This window comes from Hippocampus bargibanti, linkage group LG13 (assembly GCF_051943395.1).
Source record: "Hippocampus bargibanti isolate YZ-2025 linkage group LG13, ASM5194339v1, whole genome shotgun sequence".
Taxonomy (NCBI): Eukaryota; Metazoa; Chordata; class Actinopteri; order Syngnathiformes; family Syngnathidae; genus Hippocampus; species Hippocampus bargibanti.
The window spans coordinates 22,576,201-22,594,290 of record NC_142746.1 but is presented as its reverse complement, the minus strand read 5'-3'; the positions used below and the strand labels follow the sequence as shown (position 1 = coordinate 22,594,290).

The 18,090-nt window shown below is 45.8% G+C and overlaps 1 protein-coding gene across 30 annotated transcripts in view; it reads left to right on the top strand.

The window, feature by feature from the left end:
* LOC148889753 (ankyrin-3-like) overlaps positions 1–17,016 on the top strand; it is a 73,893-nt gene extending 56,877 nt beyond the window's left edge. For 18 of the 30 annotated variants that reach the window (XM_089012723.1, XM_089012724.1, XM_089012731.1 and 15 more), the window contains 11 exons: positions 1,121–8,254; positions 9,136–9,210; positions 9,325–9,456; positions 9,569–9,712; positions 11,418–12,624; positions 12,703–12,853; positions 13,333–13,413; positions 13,797–13,880; positions 13,985–14,089; positions 14,702–14,800; positions 15,168–17,016. In XM_089012723.1, the coding sequence (XP_088868849.1) occupies positions 1,121–8,254; positions 9,136–9,210; positions 9,325–9,456; positions 9,569–9,712; positions 11,418–12,624; positions 12,703–12,853; positions 13,333–13,413; positions 13,797–13,880; positions 13,985–14,089; positions 14,702–14,773 (9,185 nt within the window). In that variant the 3' untranslated portion in view covers positions 14,774–14,800; positions 15,168–17,016. Of the gene's footprint in view, positions 1–1,120; positions 8,255–9,135; positions 9,211–9,324; positions 9,457–9,568; positions 9,713–11,417; positions 12,625–12,702; positions 12,854–13,332; positions 13,632–13,796; positions 13,881–13,920; positions 14,090–14,701; positions 14,801–15,167 lie in introns of those variants that run through there. The other 12 variants (XM_089012746.1, XM_089012745.1, XM_089012750.1 and 9 more) reach the window with 8 other exon arrangements.
* Positions 17,017–18,090: the final 1,074 nt, after the last annotated feature.

Below are 18,090 nucleotides of genomic sequence, written 5' to 3'. Positions count from 1 at the left end.
GTATTATTAATGTATTGATTTATTGGTTTATATATATTTTTATTTGAGAATTTGTTTGTTTAATAGTTTTATTTATTTAATCAACTAATTATTCATTTATTCGCCTATTTGTTTGTTTATTTATTTATTATTGATGTGTTGACTTATTGGCTTATTCATTTATGTATTTATTTGATTATTATTTGATTTATTTTTTTTTTTTTTTTCATTTAATCAACTTTTTATGTATTCATTTATTCACCTGCTTATTTATTTATGTGTTGATTTATTTATTGGTTTATTCATTTAAGTATATTTTTATTGGAGAATTTATTGATTTGTTTCTTTAATATTTGTACAGTAAAGTCTCGTGATATCGATATTCAAGGGAGTCCGAAAAAATATCGATATATCCGACCCTGTTTGCATGTAATTTTCTCCGTGCGTGCATAGAAATGGTATCGATATAACCGGGACTATTGATATATCGATATAACGAGACTTTACTGTATTTATTTTCATTTATTTATTTAATCAACTTATATCACTTAGTTTATTCACCTGTTTGTTTGTTTGTTTGTTTGTTTGTTTGTTTGTTTGTTTGTTTGTTTCTTTATGTATTTTATTTATTTGTAAAGTGCAACCCGGGTCTCCATCCTGAGTTGTGACCAAATCCGTCAAGAATGTAATACGCTTTAGAGAATGCTCTTTGGCTTGTGGGGTCGTCTTCTGGCATTGAAAAAGAAGCAAACATAAGGAAAAAAAGGGCAGTAAAAGGCACTCTCGTCAAACGAGCGCATTTAAAAGGCGATGCAATTGTACTTTTCAGTTTTCTCACGTTTCCTTCCTTTGACCACATGTTCCTTTGACATTTATGTTCCCGCCAGGCACAAACACAAAGTGTACGTACACACGTCCATCTTCTTTTTTTGTTGTTGTTGTCATGTACTTCCCATGTCATCCTAAGTGTCTTAAAGGGACCTTCTGTAATCTACAAGTGTACATTTTTGTCTTGCTGCTTGTAAGTGATGCTGTTTCTGACTCAATTTCTCTTTCTTTTATGTTTTCTTTTTGACCTTTTACTTTCTGTTACCTCTTTTTTTCCTGTCTTCTTCTTTTTTTGTTTGAATTACTGTTGAAGAAACAGCCGATCGAAGTCCGCAAAGAGCACAGCCTTCTGGCTACCCTCACAAATGTGTCTTTTCAACGAGATCTTATCAGGCGTGGCCGCCTGTTCCTGTCGCCGTCGCTGGCCAAGCCAAGTCTGGGTTTGGCTCCCTCTCCAGCTCATCGTCCAACACACCTTCCGCCTCTCCACTAAAGTCCGTCTGGTCCATCAACTCTGTCTCCCCCGTCCACCCGACGAATATTCCCGGATCTCCCGCCTCTTCCGCGAAGTCGGTTAGCGACATGGTCTCTCCCATCCGATCGTACAGAAGCGTCTCCTCTCCTATCAAAACGGTAGTCCAGCACGCTCAGTACCCGGGCCAGGTGGCCCACAGTCCTCTGGCATCTCCTGTCAAAAGTATTTCGGACAATCCATCCGTAAAAGGATTTGCGGCGTTGTCCGCCAGGACTATAGCTGCTTCGACAGGAGGAAGTCCTCTCCTTGAGAGGGCATCAAAAGTCACCACGCCTCCGACATCTCCCAAATCTTCCCTGAGTATGTTCAGTTCCCCTCTGTCGTACAAGCCCGTTGCGGGTGGGTCCTTTTCATCTTCCTCCCCGATCAAAACCGTCCCCGGCCTCTCCTCTGCCCGTTCCTTTTCCTCAGATGTGTCGGGCCCCGCACGGAACCTCTTCTCCTCAATGTCGTCGCCCCTCAAATCCAACGCTCCACCAAGTGCTGCGGCGCTGATCAATGGAACAGTGTCACCAGCACAGTACCGGTCCTCCTCTCCAACCTCTCTCCTTGCCAGCAGTCTCCAAGAAAGAATACAAGCAACCACCAACGCTGCGACGACAAGCGTTAGTGCAGCGTTTGATGAGGTTGAAAAAACATTCAATTCTTGCTCGGCTGGCTATGGCACCTTAAAGTCTTTGTCCTCCTCTGCGTCCTCGTCCTATCAGTCCATTCGGTCCTCGGCATCTAGTACTCTTTACAACTCACTCAGGTCGCCTCCTAATGCCACCACGGCTGGAACATCCGGCACCGTGACGGTCCCTGCGTATTCTGTTATTAATGTACTGCCAGATCCCCAGTTTAAAAAGTTACCCGATGTGTCCAAGTCCACCGCTGCTATTCTGTGCCCACGTAACAACGCGCAACCCGAGATGAATCCTCAATTGCTGTCATCCTTTGCCAGAAACCTTTCCCCTACCAAGCCCCCTCTTCTCACATCCGGTTTAAAATCGAACGTGACATCCGCATTATCCTCCAGCCAAGAAATTCTGAAAGATGTCGCCGATATGAAAGAGGACTTAATACGAATGTCGGCCATTTTGCAGACTGATCCAAATTGCAATGCAAGTAAAGGATTTCAGTCTGGTTCCCCAGCTAAGGTTGAAGACGAAGAGCCATACCGGATTGTGGAGAAAGTAAAACAAGATCTGGTTAAAGTGAGCGAAATCCTGACGAAAGATGCGGGCAAAGAGCAACTGGCAAGGGGGACCTTGGATGACATACGCTTCTCAAAAGTACCCGTTGAACAGCCACCCAGCAACTGGAGCTATCCCCCAAGATACGAGACGGTGGTTCCTCAGGCGAAAGCGAAAACAATTCAAGATCGAGATTACAACCTTTCTAAAGTGGCCGACTATTTAGCTCATGATGTTGGAAGCGCTTCTTTCTCCAAAACGCAAGACACTAAACACACAACAAATGAGGGCAAGAGAGAAGTCGACGGCAGGGAAAAGCAAAAACGCGTTCTGAAACCGACCGTTGCAGTTCAAGAGCAAAAACTCAAAATGCCTCCAACGAGCATGCGTTCATCCCCTTCTGACCGAGAGTTAGGTAAAGTGGCCGATGCTCTTTTTGGAGCCGACACTGTGCTGGAATCCCCTGATGATGTATATCGTGAACAGGATAAGAGTCCCCTCTCAGACAGTGGCTTTGAGACCAGAAGTGAAAGGACCCCTTCCGCCCCCCAGAGTGCTGAAGGCATGGGCCCAAAGGCCCCTTTCCAGGACATACCCGCTCCTCCCGTGATCACCGAAACGAGGACTGAAGTTGTTCACGTCATCAGGAGCTATGAACCCCCTGAAGATAGCAAACAACCTCCAATGCTGGAGGGAAATTCCATTAGATACATCGGCACCGAGTCGAAAAGTCACGATAATCAGGCTCCATCGGTTAAAGTTGCCCCTGATGAGGATCCGATGGGTAAAGGTATACGGTTGAAGGAGGAAACTCACATTACTACTACCACCAGGATGGTGTACCACAAACCACCTGGCAATGAAGCCGTATCGGAGAGGTGTGAGGAAACCATGTCTGTTCATGACATCATGAAGGCCTTTCAATCGGGAAAGGACCCATCGAGAGAGCTTGCTGGACTCTTTGAGCATAAATCCGAGGAAGTACAACAGAGAGTCTCTGAAGACGTCAAACCAAAGGTCGAAAGAATAATTGAAGTGCACATTGAAAAGGGCAGTAAAGCGGAACCGACCGAGGTCATCATCAGAGAGACTAAAAACCATTCAGGCAATGACATGTATTACTACCCAGGAAACAGGCAAGAGGACAGGGCTACGGAGGAACTTCCCGCCTATTTCGACCCTTCCAAATTTAACGCCACCATGGCACCCGAAGAAAGTCGCCCTAGTTCAGCCCAATTAATGGCAGACGAGTCTTATAAGACCTTGAAATTGCTTAGCCAGCAGTCCGTGGAGTACCACGAGGATGAATCATCAGAGTTAAGGGGAGAATCCTATAATTTTGCAGAGAAAATGTTATTGTCTGAGAATTTTGACCAATCCCACCCAGACGCTGACGAATGTGGTCAAGAAAAGTCTCACTTCCACTCACCTGACAGAGATCGAAATGAGAATAGGTTAGTAGGGCCGAGAACAGAATACATCTTCCGGTCGTCGCGAAATGTTTCGGATACGTCAGCGAGAATGGCCGCTACTGATGATAACTATGACACAATGACACTTCTGCAGCATTCCTCTGAGCCCGGTAGTCCAAAGCAATCCGTTTGGATGCGTGTCTCATCAGATGGCAGGGAGAGGAAGGAACAAGAGCAACTCATGTATGAGGAAAGAGTGGACAGAACCGTGAAAGAGGCAGAGGAAAAACTGTGCGAGGTATCTCAGTTTTTTAGAGATAAAACAGAGCAGCTCAATGATGAGCTCTCCTCTCCAGAGAGAAAATCTCGCAGGCCAGACTTTAGGGAATCGCGATCCGGACCGAGTTCCACACAAAGTAGTCCGGAACGATCGGTTTATAGAAACAGCGCAAGTGGGGAAGAGTGGAGCAGAGAAAGACTGAGAGACAAGTTTGTCTCTAATGATCGGAAATGTGCCAGTTTACCCAGTAGTCCAGAAAGGCGAGTACTGCTGCAGCATAACGATTCAGACCCTAGAAGGCAGGGAGATGGAAAAATTGAAGGCCCAAAGCCTTTTCACGTGTCTTCTTCCAAAGTCAGCTCAGTGAGACTCAAGTTTGAACAAGATGCTCAAAAACAAGGTAGAGGTTCTCAGGATTGTCAAAGTCCCAATCCTCCCATAAGGAAACTCCACGAAAGTAAACTCCCTGTGTACCAGGTATTTGCTGGTGCTAGCATTCCAAAAGCACCAGATAGTCCAGGAAGTCAGAGAAGAGGGCAAGATAGTGAGTCCAAGTTTTCACCCTTACATCAGTCCTATGGGAAAAATCAGGATGATAAGAAGTTATTCAAAACATGGGAAAACCAAGGGTATGGCAACTATAAACCCCAATCTCCTAAATTATCTCACACGTTAGTCCATGATTCTCCCAAAGATGACAGCAATCGCGATTCATCAAGACAAGAAACAACCAAGAAAGTCATTTACACCGAATTCCTTGTACGAGAGAATCCAAATAGCAATGACGGTCTAAAAAAAAACTCGGAATCACAAATTGCTGTAAGAAAGTTGTCTAATTTTTCCGATAATCGTGGGTCCACGTCTTTAAAATTAGACACCTCTGTTGAAGCACATGAGAAGGAAGGCTCTCGCACGCCCATCCTAGTTGGAAATCCCGTACATAATAGCTTTGAATCCAACAAATCTACTTGGGGATCGTCGGGGAAATCCACAGACTCCGACTGCAGCCTGTCAAATATCACTTGTAACGGCGTTGACAGTGACCAAATTGAGTATTTGGATCACGGAACTCCTGCACTTATCACAGAAGGGTTCAATGATATCAAACCGTTACCTGTGTATGTTAGTATTCAAGTAGGCAAGCAGTATGAGAAAGAAACAGCGACGGGGCAGCTGGGAACTTACAAAAAAATAGTAAGCCATGAGAGCAGGACAGTACATGAGACCAGGGGAACATTTTGCCCCGTCAAACAAAAGGAGTCGTCGTCTCCTCAAGCTAGTCCCGAAGACGACACTTTAGAACAAGTGACATTCATAGACAGCTCTGGGAAGAGTCCTGTTACTCCAGAATCGCCAAGCCCGGAGGACGTTAGCCTGACCTCAAGAATGCCTGATTCTGTGACTGGCTCCATGGCTGGCATGCCTAGTCCAATTCCAGAGGAGTCAGAAGAGGAAGACGGTAAGACCTTCATCTACAAGGAGCCTACAAAGGAAAACCCCAAGCAAGCAGCTTCAGAAAGTCACAGCAAGAAACAGGAAACAGAGAAACAAAAGTCCAAAGGGGAGAAGAGAGTTCCTTACATAGAGTTTCCACCCCCACCTCCTTTGGACACCGAGCAGTCAGATCCTGAGAAAAGAAAATCTTGCGCATCCTCTGAAACGGAGACGGAAATGATGGAAGTGAACTTGCAGGAGGAACACGACAAGCACTTCTTAGCCGAGCCAGTCATCAGGGTCCAGCCTCCGTCCCCAGTTCCTCCCGGAGCTGATAACAGTGAATCTAGTGATGATGAGTCTGTGTTCCATCCTATCCCTGTCAAAAAGTACACCTTCAAAATGAAAGAGCAGGGGGAGAAATGCTCAAAACACCGAAAAACAGAGAACGCAAATAAAGAGTCCGGGATCAACGGTGTCGCGAAGGGCGAGGAAGCCGACTTAGAACAGAATGGGAATGACCAATCGATCACCGACTGCTCCATAGCAACCACTGCTGAATTTTCCCATGACACAGATGCCACCGAGATTGACTCGCTGGATGGATACGATTTTCAGGACGAGGACGATGGACTGAGCGAAGACCACAAAACATCCAGCCTATCTAATGATGGCAAAACAGCCGATCGTTCCTTTGGCCAGTCTAAGCTCGAAGTGATTGAGGAAGAGAAGTGTGAGGACGGGAAAACCAATCCGTCTTCAACGCAAAACAGTGGGGAAGAAATAGATTACACCCTGGAAGGAAGACACCCAGAAAGGCAGAGCTTGACTGACCATTACTTTCGCTACCAGTTGGAAGAGGAGCTAAACTCAACCTTTAAAACAGTAGCCACTAAAGGCCTCGACTTTGACCCCTGGTCCACCAAAGGGAGTGATCACGAAGGAGTGTACGACTGCAAAGCCAAAGACCAAGATCCCAAGCCCTTTGGCTTATCCGTGGACGACAAATCACAGGCTACAACACCTGACACAACCCCTGCTCGAACACCGACTGACGAGAGTACACCAACTAGTGAGCCTAACCCCTTCCCTTTCCACGAAGGGAAGATGTTTGAGATGACCCGCAGTGGTGCTATTGACATGAGCAAGCGGGACTTTGTTGAAGAGAGGCTTCAGTTTTTTCAGATTGGTGAGCATTCCTCTGACCCTCTAACAGGGGAAAGGGAGAGAGGGGGCAAGATCCTGGGTGTAATTTCCTCTCAATCAAAAACTGGGGACAAGGCCATGGTCGAGGGCAAAGTCAAAGTTATAGATACAACCACAGGCAGCAACACAACACCAGCACCAGGAGCGAAGTGCAGCCCCGTGCACCCTGGCAGTGATGCCGGCCATGCGGGTACTGAGCTACCCGCCCGCGAAGCCGTAGCTGAAACCGCCTCCTCATGCACAATCACGGCTTCCAAGGTTGACCCCAAATTACGCACCCCTATTAAGATGGGCATAGCGGCCTCTATAACTGTGAAAAAAGACTCAGGGGATCTCACTGATTTTAAAGCTGAGATGTCAGAAGGCCAGATGGTGCCTGAATATATCAGTATAGAGGGTCAGAGGCTAGAAGGCCAGTCCTGCAAAGACACGGAGGCCAAATCAGAGAGACGAGATTACCCATCTGAAAACTGCAACAACAATAATAACCTCGATTCCTCCAGTATTCAGGCAAACTACATTCAGTGTGGCAGTGTGGTGTTCAATCTGCAGTCCTCCTCTGAGCCCACACTTCAGAAAGCCAGCAGGATAGAAACATTGTGTTCTAGGGATGTAGAAGAAAAAGTAGAAATAGGTCATAGCAGTCAGGTGCAGCAGCAGCAGCAAAGCATTACGGTGAAAGACAGTGAAGGGAAGCTGCCCAGATCCAGGCTTCCAGTAAAAGCGTCAGGGCGGTTGAATCACACCCAGGGAACAGCCATCGGCAAGCAGAAGCCCAAACAAACCGTGAAAATTGACGCCAGAAAAAGAGGAGAGCCAGCTATTGCCAAAGTAGAACCGAGGTCTAGAATACCAGTCAAGGATATAAAGAAGGGAAACCCCACAACTGCAGCTGCTAGCTCACCACATTCGGTTAGGGCGACCTCACGGCCAACGAGACCATTAGCTAGTGAAAGAGCAGCCATAAAATTGCCCTCAAGGTTACCACTCAAGGACAGACATCAGGTCAGTAAGGCATCCGGTGAGGGAACGTCCGGGCAGGAGAGACGCGAGAACCCTAGCGAAGTTTGTAAACGCACCATTGAATACTTTAAAGAAATTAGCGGAGAGACGATAAAGTTGGTGGACCGCCTGTCAGATGAGGAGAAAAAGAAGCAAACAGAACAGTCGGAAGAAGACAGCACCTCCCGAAGCACCTCGCAGTCAGACACCTCGCAGCCATCCCAGCCTTCCCAGCCCTCCCGCTCGTCCAGGTCTGGTACAGGTTCGAGGGCTGAGGCCGGGGCGACGACGGACAGGGCCTCTGGCAGTCAGAGGAGCAGAAGGAGTAGGCGGACTGGTGGGAAGGAGGGCAGTCAGGGACTCCCAGGGTCTCGAACACCTCCCATCGCAGAGATCAAGCCTAGTTTGTAAAACTTTCACACTATCAAATACCTTTTGATATATCGATAGTCCTATTTCACTTATAGTTGCATGACTTGTGGTCATTGAATTGATGGACTGGAATGCCTGTGGCGTGTTTATATATAAATGTCAATCTATCTATACATATGTGTATTTGTTTCCCCGAAAACCGGTCGCTATCATCGACCCATCATCATTGATGTACTTTGTCCCGCATTGTCGCTGTTTCATGTTTCCTTTCCTTCTGTAAGCCCCCCACCCCGCACTTTCTCCAACCTTGTGTGCCCCGTTCAGTCGAGTTGCAGTGACCGGCACCACCCCTGGTTTATTTGTCTCTGATCTGGGGCAAAGTTGACATTGTTATACTTGTAGTCTCGTCGGAACTTTTCATACACTCGACTGTCACCGTAGTTTTGTTTTTTGAGAAGAACACCAAGTGGTGCATGTTGACCATGATGATTCTAACCTAGTCAAATCCACCCCTAGATTTTTTGGTGTGTTTTTAGAACCGAGGCTGCTTCGTAGAGTTGTGGTATGCTTTGTTTTGTGTGGTTCTCATGACACTCAATGCCTGCCGTAAGATTATACAGCACAAATAGCCGTAGACCGCCACATGTAGTGTGAAATACCTTTTCTTGCCATCGCGAAAAAGAGCAATTCATCAAATTTCCAGTACTGACTGAATTCCGGTCAGGAAGAATTGCAATCGCGACCTTGAACCAATCTTGAAATTATGAAGTAGATGGGTGGCCAGAAAAGGAAAGAACTATATATATATATATATATATATATATATATATATATTTTTTTTTTTTTCTCTGAATACTATAGAGGAGAGAAATGATCAAAATGTTAACTAGTGATTGTCTTCTGTCTTGCCAGGCCCCCAAAGTCCTTGTGAGCGCACAGATTTGCGTATGGCCATTGTAGCAGATCACCTCGGACTAAGCTGGACAGGTAAGGAAATCCTGGAGCAATGGAGATCAAACACTGTGGCCGATACGCATACATGCTACGACGGTTTAGAACTGTACCGCTTCTTTGAGACTCGGTTTATATGTCCCATGACAGAGCTGGCTCGGGAGATGAACTTCACGGTAGATGAAATAAACCACATTAGGTTGGAGAACCCAAACTCCCTGACGGCACAGAGCTTCATGCTATTAAAAAAGTGGGTCAGCCGGGAAGGGAAAAACGCCACAAGTAAGTGAAGTCTTACCTCAACGACTTTTCGTAAACCTCCACATACACGCTAGCGCTTGGTGGCATCATGTTGACTGTCAACTGGATTTGATCCTGGATTGTTTTTCCACAGCGGATGCCTTGACTGCAGTGTTGACCAAAGTCAGTCGGATGGATATTGTGACTTTACTGGAGGGCCCAATTTTTGACTATGGTAACATTTCCGGCACGAGATGTTTTGCCGATGATCATGCGGTTTTCCGGGATCAGGCTGATGGTAAAGTTTAGCTCTGATTAGCTGATCTATTACCTCTTCCTGTTGCCATGTTGTTATATCTGTGTTTGCACGCACCGCATCGCATGGATCATGTCGAGTGCTAATTCCCAATTGTGTCTTATTGACGAGATGTTGTTTTCGTAGCGGTTTAGAGTTGCGTTTGGACAACTGGCTGCTACCGTTATCCAAATATGTTTTGATAACACTTGACTGTTTCTCGCCTAAATCAAGATTACATGGCTACGGGTGTGCCAGTTGTCACAAATCTATTCAGGATTGCATGTATGAAGATACAAAGGACAATAATATTTTTCACCTAGCCCGAGTTAGATGTGGATCACGTGACCGTTGTACAGTTTAGTTCTCCTAGTGCTCCTCCAGTTCCTCTGAGCCTTCCTAGGATAGATGAGAGTACGGCTTCTTCTCTACCTGTTCCTCCCTCCTTGCATCACCTCCCACTCAGCAGCGCCCTCTGCTGTGAACAGCACATAACAGCTCTTAACTGTTTAAGAGTCACGTATTGCTGATGGCCACCCCTCTGCCGAAGCCGCCCCATTTATTCATTTTCCTTTTGAAATTTAACACTGACGTTCAATTTCCATTTTGTCCTGTTTTTTTTTGTGTGTCAATCCATTCCTGCCCCTTAGTGCGTGTGATAATTCCATTGATTCCCAGCGGTCCCGCCTTCATCCTGCACACAAACCGATCCACCTCCTCCTCCTCACCCCTAACCCCTCGAGCCCTCACCCCACGCCGCTCTCCCAGTTACGAATTCTCCATTTCGCTCAAAGACCTGGCACCCCCTTTGCAACGGGAAAATCACTTCACCTTTTTTCCCCCGCCCCTTAAATGCCTCAACCCTCAGTGCACCCCAGCTGACACGCACCAGTCCCCTTCCTTTGCCTTCTCACCCCACCCGTCATCGCTTATCCCACTCATCACTTCACCAGTGCTTTCAACAGAACCTGCCATGGTAGAACTATCCCAAAGCACCTCTGAACTCACCTGTGATCCACCAACCCCTCTCCAGCCGACAATCAAGCCCGCCTTCCTCACGCTTGAACCCTTCCCTGCTAGCCACGACCTAGCAGAACATGCTACAACTGCCATTTCTTCCCCCTATGTCGCAACCGTGCCAAATGATTTGGCCGGTTCTTCCCCTCCTGTCTCCCCTCTCGGTTTACCCGGTTTGACCCCTTGTGGGTACCGGTGTGCAAGACCTCTGCGCCCCTTGTCTCCTTACCCTTGCACCTGTCCCCCTTCCGCTCGCACCCGCATTGACCCTACCTCATTGGAACTATTGATATAGCGATATTTTAGTGATTCTCCAACTACGGGTACCTTTATTACAAATTATGATGCATCTCAATCCATCTTCTACATATTCATCCAATCATTTTCTATTTTTGCTCGACACGGTATGTATTAAAACATTTTTCTTTTTCTTTTTTTATCACAACGTACTATCACAGTAGTCACACATTGACCACTGCTCGAACCTAATTTGACAGGGCTCCCTGAAACCAAAACATGTGAGGACCCCAGCTCACGTCATGCATTGTATTGCAGATGACTGCCGTGAAGCTCCCTACTTCCCACTTAGGTTTCATCACCATTGTCCCTGCCGTGGGATGTTTGTGTGTGTTTGCTGTATTTTCAGTTCTTAGCATGCTTTGGTGTACATTTATCATCATATATCCCACAGATTGCCAGAACATTCTAGCAGAGTTGCATTCCCCCGCCGCACTGCACTCCGACCCACATTTCCTGGTGCCTGAACTTCCTGTTACACCCAGCCTTTCCCCTGTCCACCACCATTACCCACAAGCCCACTCCCTTTGGTCAGCCGACTCCCGGCCGCAGCCCGAGCTCTGGAACCCAGAGATCAAGTCTGGAAATCCAGACAATAGTCCCCTTAGGCCCAGTCAGCTTCCCCTGTCCCTTTTAGCATTTGACCTCCCTGATCCTGTTCAATCCAGGGTCCGGAAGCCCCACATCGCCTTGAACGACCAGCTGCTTTTAAGCGAGGAGGAGGACAGATCTTACAGAGAAATGCAACCGGACCGCACGCCCAAGTCTGTCTCCGCACTGTGCGAGTTGGACATCAGCATGGCCTACTCCACGTCGTCCTCTTCTGTCTCATCTGGATCATCCATCACCCCTTTATCGCCTGACAGAGCACAAATAGCAGACGGGGATGTGGTACGAGTGGACATGTATGTTAAAAGATGCGAGAAGGAAGAGTCTAAAGGAAAGGGTCAGGTTATTCAGAGTGTTGCAGTAGTGGAAAGCTGCGTAGAGGAGGACTTCATTAAAAACCTAGAGAGAAAATGTGAAATGGTGACAAAAGATGTCAAGAGTCAGGCGGAAGCGGACAAAAACAATTTTGCTGGACAAAAGGTGGCGGCAGCAGTGGGGATTAAAATGCTGGGAGCCGAGTCTGATGGAGATGAAATAGAAGCTGAGCCTGACAAAGAGAACATTCATGAAACACCCGGGGTACAACAAGTAGAAGGGAACACTGAAGTAGTCGCACGCTGTGGGGACGGAACCAAAGTTGCTGATGACGGTCGAGGCCCTTGCCAGTCAAGTGACGTGACCGTTCAGGAATGGTCTGAGGCCCTTTGGGAACGTCAGTCTACCGAATGTGGATCTAATGAGGACAGAGATGGAGGAGGACACAAAGAGAGCCAAGTGAAGCCAGAGGTGATGACTGGAGAAGGCTCAGAGGAGAAGGAGAAGGACAAGGAGATGACCACTGAGGGGGACGGAGAACTGGACATTGTCAATTGCGTTGAACCGCCAGAAAAAGACCTGTGCTCGCTTTCAGGTTGGCAGAGCGACTCATCCAGCGTCAACGCGGAGCCGCCGACGCCAGGTCGCAGCTCGGATCCCCTGGACATACGGGAAAGGTGTGATTCATCAGTTCCTTGACATCTATGAATCACTCAAACAAAAACATCGGTCTGAAATATGACTTGTCTTGGCAGCCACGAGAACTCGAGCGATTCCGTCACTTCCTCCTCAAGGGGATCCCGGCAGAACTGCGACAAGTCAAAAAACTCACCTCAGGGCGGCTCTTCAGAGTCGATGAATGGCAGAAAGGAAACAGGAAAGCTGGTCTCCGAGAAGAAAGTTCAGGTAGTTCTGAATAATCTATCTGAAGACATTTCTCAGATGAGAGTTTTGGCCTGAATTTACACTGCAAGTCGTGAGAGACCAATTACGATTCAGGGCCTGGATCCTAAAGTCAATTTCTTGTACTGTACATTTCAAGTGACACCAAAATGAATCTCTGTAGCTATTTCAGGGATCCTTGTACCTCTAATCTAGCCTGTGCAGACCATTAGGTATAGTCTTGATTCCAATCTGAAACGATTGCGGTGACACAAGTTGAAATCGCGACACTTGAACCAGGCAGTGTAAATCAGTCTTTTCCATCAATTCTATGAATCCAAGATCCGGTCCATTATTGTGCTTGAGAATATTGATCTTTGAGCAGAGCCGCCAAGGAAGCCAAATTGTACCAAAAGTGTCACACGACACATGACTAACTCACCACTTTTTCTCCTCCTGGCGTTTGAGTTTGTGTCATATATTTGGATGATGCCCTTCTCCAGCAGCGGGTTAGTGTAGATTCCGGTTCAGAGGAAGAACAGACGGTAACCACCAGAATCTTCAGACGCCGGCTCATTTTGAAGGTACCCTGCGGGCCTGGAAAACCGGCTTGGGTTGGATAGAGTCTGGAGTGTGTTTGTTGTTTTTTATGTGTGGGTGCATTCCAGAGTCTGTCCTGTTTTTTCCTCTTTGCACGGATGATGTGAGCGTGTCAAGCATTTGCACTGTTGCTTCAACAGCACTTGATAGTGTTGTTATATCAAAACGGATCCTGCTTGATCAAACAAGGAATTGATAGCAGGTGAGCATCTGGGAATTGTTGTGAGTTTGCCGTCAGAACTTTCTAGGCTGTTACGGTTCTGCAGTACTCTCTCTCTCGCTCTCCGTTTAGTGTGGTGATGGTTTTTGTGCTACGTAGGCATGAACGGTGTCCTATTTTACGCGGTTAATGACCAAATATTCGCAGGGCGAGGAAGCAAAAAACATATCCGGCGAGTCTGTGACCGAGGAACACTACTTGGACCAAGATGGTAACCTCGTCAGTCGAAAAGTAACTTATTATTTCATGACTGTGATCCATTCTGCTTCAGGTAGAGAAGGGTCATGGGAAATCATCCGGGTTGTTTTTCCTCTCTCGGTTGACCCGCCGAGTAGGTCATCAGGAAGGTCATCCGGCGGCTCTCTAGCTCCTCGACAGACCTCCGCAGGAGCTACAGCGACCTGCAGAAAAGTCCTACCCTGCAGGAGGATGGACCTGAGGTTGGCAGAGATACCCTTCCGGGGTGCAACGGCATACGAATGTTTTGGCTCAAACTTTAGATTCTGCGTACGATGCAGTCAAGTTGTGCACCGCTGTGAACTACAACTGTGGTCTTCCTCCGTTTTTTTACCGGGCTTAGTGGGATCAGGGTTGTCGCTCAGCTCGCATTGGGCAAGATATGGAGTACCTGGTACCTGGTCATCAACCAATCCCATGACATATAAAGATTGATTCAAAACACTACAGGCTAAAAAAAACAAACCAATTGGAATAAAAGAATCCAAAACAGGTTTTGAATCCCATGACATTTTTCAAGCCCACCTAATCTCATGACCGAACGGTTTTCAGCCTTTGCAACCACCTCGATTGCATTTTCAGACTAGTGACTAACCAGTGCCTTGACTCGTATTTTCACAATTCGCTCTTTCCCCTCTCATCTCTTCCCTAACAAGTCTTTTTTCATCTTCCAGGCGTGGGGTCGCTGTGTAACTGTAGACGACTAACACTTGCTGTTGTCGCGTTACATTGGTTGGCTTGGCGTTGCCCGTGACGTGGTTTAAAGATACAAAATTCCCCGTCTCAACTGTTGCCGCTTTTCTTGTATTTCGCAGAAAGATGGCACGTCGAGAAATGGCAGACGAATGGATAAGAAGAAGCCCGGGGAGAACAAATTTCACTCGTAGGGATGGATTGTTTGTTCTCTCAACCAGGTACAGTTGCTCCATCTGTCACTTTTTAGAAAGGCCAGTCTTTTTAAGGCGCTTTGGACTCCTTTCAGATGATCTGATGTATTTCGCTAACTGGTGAGAGTGCAAAAGGCATTTTTAAAAATAAAACCATAGTTAGCTAGCCACTAGGGGCCGAAACCTAGTCATTGTCTGGACTGGTTCTAAATTCATGACAAGTGCCGTTAAATGGCACTCAAATGTCTTTTCCAGTCGACAGCAAACGGCGCAAGGATGTGAAAATGGTTGCATCCTTTTGGGTGAAGGTTCAAACGCCACTCGGCTAATGATACTTTGGCTTTCGGCAGATGGTTTGTAACGGATTGTATTGATTTGTGTCCCACTGGATCAGATTCCACGTTCCAGGGAGCAGGAGATTACTTGATGTGTTCCAGTTTCAGGACTTGAGTCCAAGAATCCCGCCAGCGTCCGCATTCACCAAATAAGTTGGCTTTGAAAGGAGTCCGGCGCTCTCCCGCCGACGCGTGAGCATGAACAAACTCCTCCGCATCCACCCTGTCAATCAAAGGGCCCGAGTGAGGTGAACGCTCGGTCCGCGGGGGACCCGCCATTGAGGATTTCAGGGAGGGAGAGGGGGTCTTCCATTGCTCCCATCCACAAATGTAGGCGCAACCGTTGACCAAAGACGACGGCGATCTAATGGAACACGTCAGTCGACATCAACATGTTCTACACTGGCCTTAAAAGTTTTTTCTTCTTCAACCCGCTGTTGTCAGGATGGTAACTCTTCTTCTTTTTTTTACTTAAGCAACACTTTTTTGTATATAAAGTCAGAACGCGTAAGGATTCTTCATATGTAATACGCTAGTGGTAGGGGCGGTGTTTGGTCACATTAAGGTGTGGGATCTTTTCAAGTGCTTTGGTAACACATCGAAGCAATTCCACTTTTCAAAGTTGTGCGGGTAACACAGGTTCTTATTTAAAAAAAAAAAAAAAAAAAAAAAAAAAACATTTTAAAAAAGGCTACTAGAGCAGGTATATTTGTACACGGACTGGTTTGATTTTAACATAAAAAATGACTGTCGGGTCATTTTCAAAATGGGATCTACTCCCACAGCCTTTCAAGAGTATTTTCACGCATGCCGCTCACATTATTTGAAATACAATTTTTACACCTTTCCAAAAGCTCTCTATATTAAGGGAAAGCTCCACCACCCCTTTATCTCCGTGTACACACGTCTAGCCCAAATGTTTGTCACTGGTTTTATATTTTAAAATGGACTAGCATAGCATTAGCACTTTGAAGATGTTTTTTTTCTTCGTGTGTGTGTGCGTGTATGTGTGTAAAAAAACTGGAGGGGCAGCTTCAGAGCAAAATAATGGCGAATGTAAGCGCTAGTGGGCTAGTTTGCTGGCTGTCCAACACTGTAAACATTTATCGTGCATTCTTGGCTGTAAAATGTAAAAGCCTCCATGCGCTATTTATTTATTTATATATATTTTTTGAGTGTTGTCTCACAAATGCTGTATGGTCTCAAATGACACCAAAAAAGGGGATTTATTTTCCCATAATTCATCTTTTTTGGGTGACTTTGTCTCTCGTTTGTTTAAAATGTACTCACAAGCGGAGATTCATGTGGACTGCAGCTCATCATAGCATCTAAAAAAACAACACTGGATGATTAACAGATGCCGATTAAGCATCGAATGAATTGTATTTGTGTCATGACGCCGTGTGGTATTTATTTAGGCAATAGAAAGCATGTATATGCAGTGTCCATTAGAATCATTTTCATCACTTGGGTGTTGGTTTTTATTCGACAAGAGGCCATAGATCAAGCGTGTTCACTATCCGGAATGCTGATGCCAACGCTGTGGACGTTCAAAATACTGTGTGACTTCTTTTTTTTTCTTTACGGTGGGCATAGGGGAGTGGTACACATTCCCCTTGCTCCTCTCAAAATCGATCAGGGGACTCAATGATCCTTTGATATGGTTCAAAGATCAATTTTGTTTCATGTGTTTTCAGCCAGGCTGACTTTTTTTTTGATGTACAATTTACTAACAGAGTGAAGCCATTGCAATGTAATAATAAGAATCATAATTTGAGCACTTTGGTTATCCGAGCTCTTTTAGAGGACACACCGCAAGTGTTTCAGTTGTCTTTGGAGGGAATGAAAAAATAAAAGAAAAATCGACCAAAAAACGATAAGAAATAACAATGCATTGGTTTTCCAATACACTTTCTCTTGTGCTCTGTGTGCGTGTAGCAGTTTCTTCTGGGATGTTGCAAATATGAACTAATTTGATATACCATGGATGTTTTTACTTTATTTTTTTAATATAATATAGGAATTTAATCCGAGGTGTTTTTATGTATTTTAAAAAAATGTTTTCACATGGGAGGGTAAATAAGGGACAGAAAATGGCTGACACTGTTAAATCCGGGTGTGAAATTTAGGGTATGTAGAAATGTAAAGATGGTCAATGTTTTTTTAAGAGAAACAACACAAATTATATGTTGATGCATGTTAATGTTTTTATTTACATCGTAGTTCTGGGAAAATATTTTGAAACCCCTCAGCCTGGATATGAACCAGCCACCCTGAAACGTCGAGTGGCCCCCATTCAACAATTGTAGATCGTCACGAATTGGACGTCTGAGATTTGAACAGACGTGACTTTTTTAAAAGTCCGCAATGATCCAAAAGTATTATTTCAATGGCGGGTCGTGGATTTCATCGCTCGGCCTTCAGCAGTGCTTTTATTTTTTTTAAAAAAAAGTGTGATGTGGTTTACTACAAGTCCACTGGAGGCTACCATTAGCCATGAAATAACTGACCGACCTTTTTAACGATGTCCATTTTTTTTTTAAAGTCCGTCTTGAAAATGGCTTTAACAGTAAATCTCCAAACAAATCAATTTCTTCTCCTCCTACAGCCATTGTGGGTTGACAAACTGCAGTTAAATCAACACAATATATTTGTTGATACAGCTCGCGACTGACACAGTATGCTAGCTTTGACCAGTAAGATAGCCAGCGCGGCTCGTGATAAGCAAACTATGATTGGCTAGCGATTAGCCAATCAAGGTTTGCGAAAACTCTGACGTTGCCCAGCGCCTTCAAGAAGGCGTTTGTACCCACCCCGAGTTGCCAACTCGAAATCTGATTGGTGAAAGCAACAGTTTGATCGACACATTTGATGCAAACTGATTGTGAAGGTGTCCATCTAGATTCGTGACCCTGGCAGCAAATGATAGCTGAAATGTGATTGGTTAATAGGAAAATACACACATGGAAGCAGCACAACAGG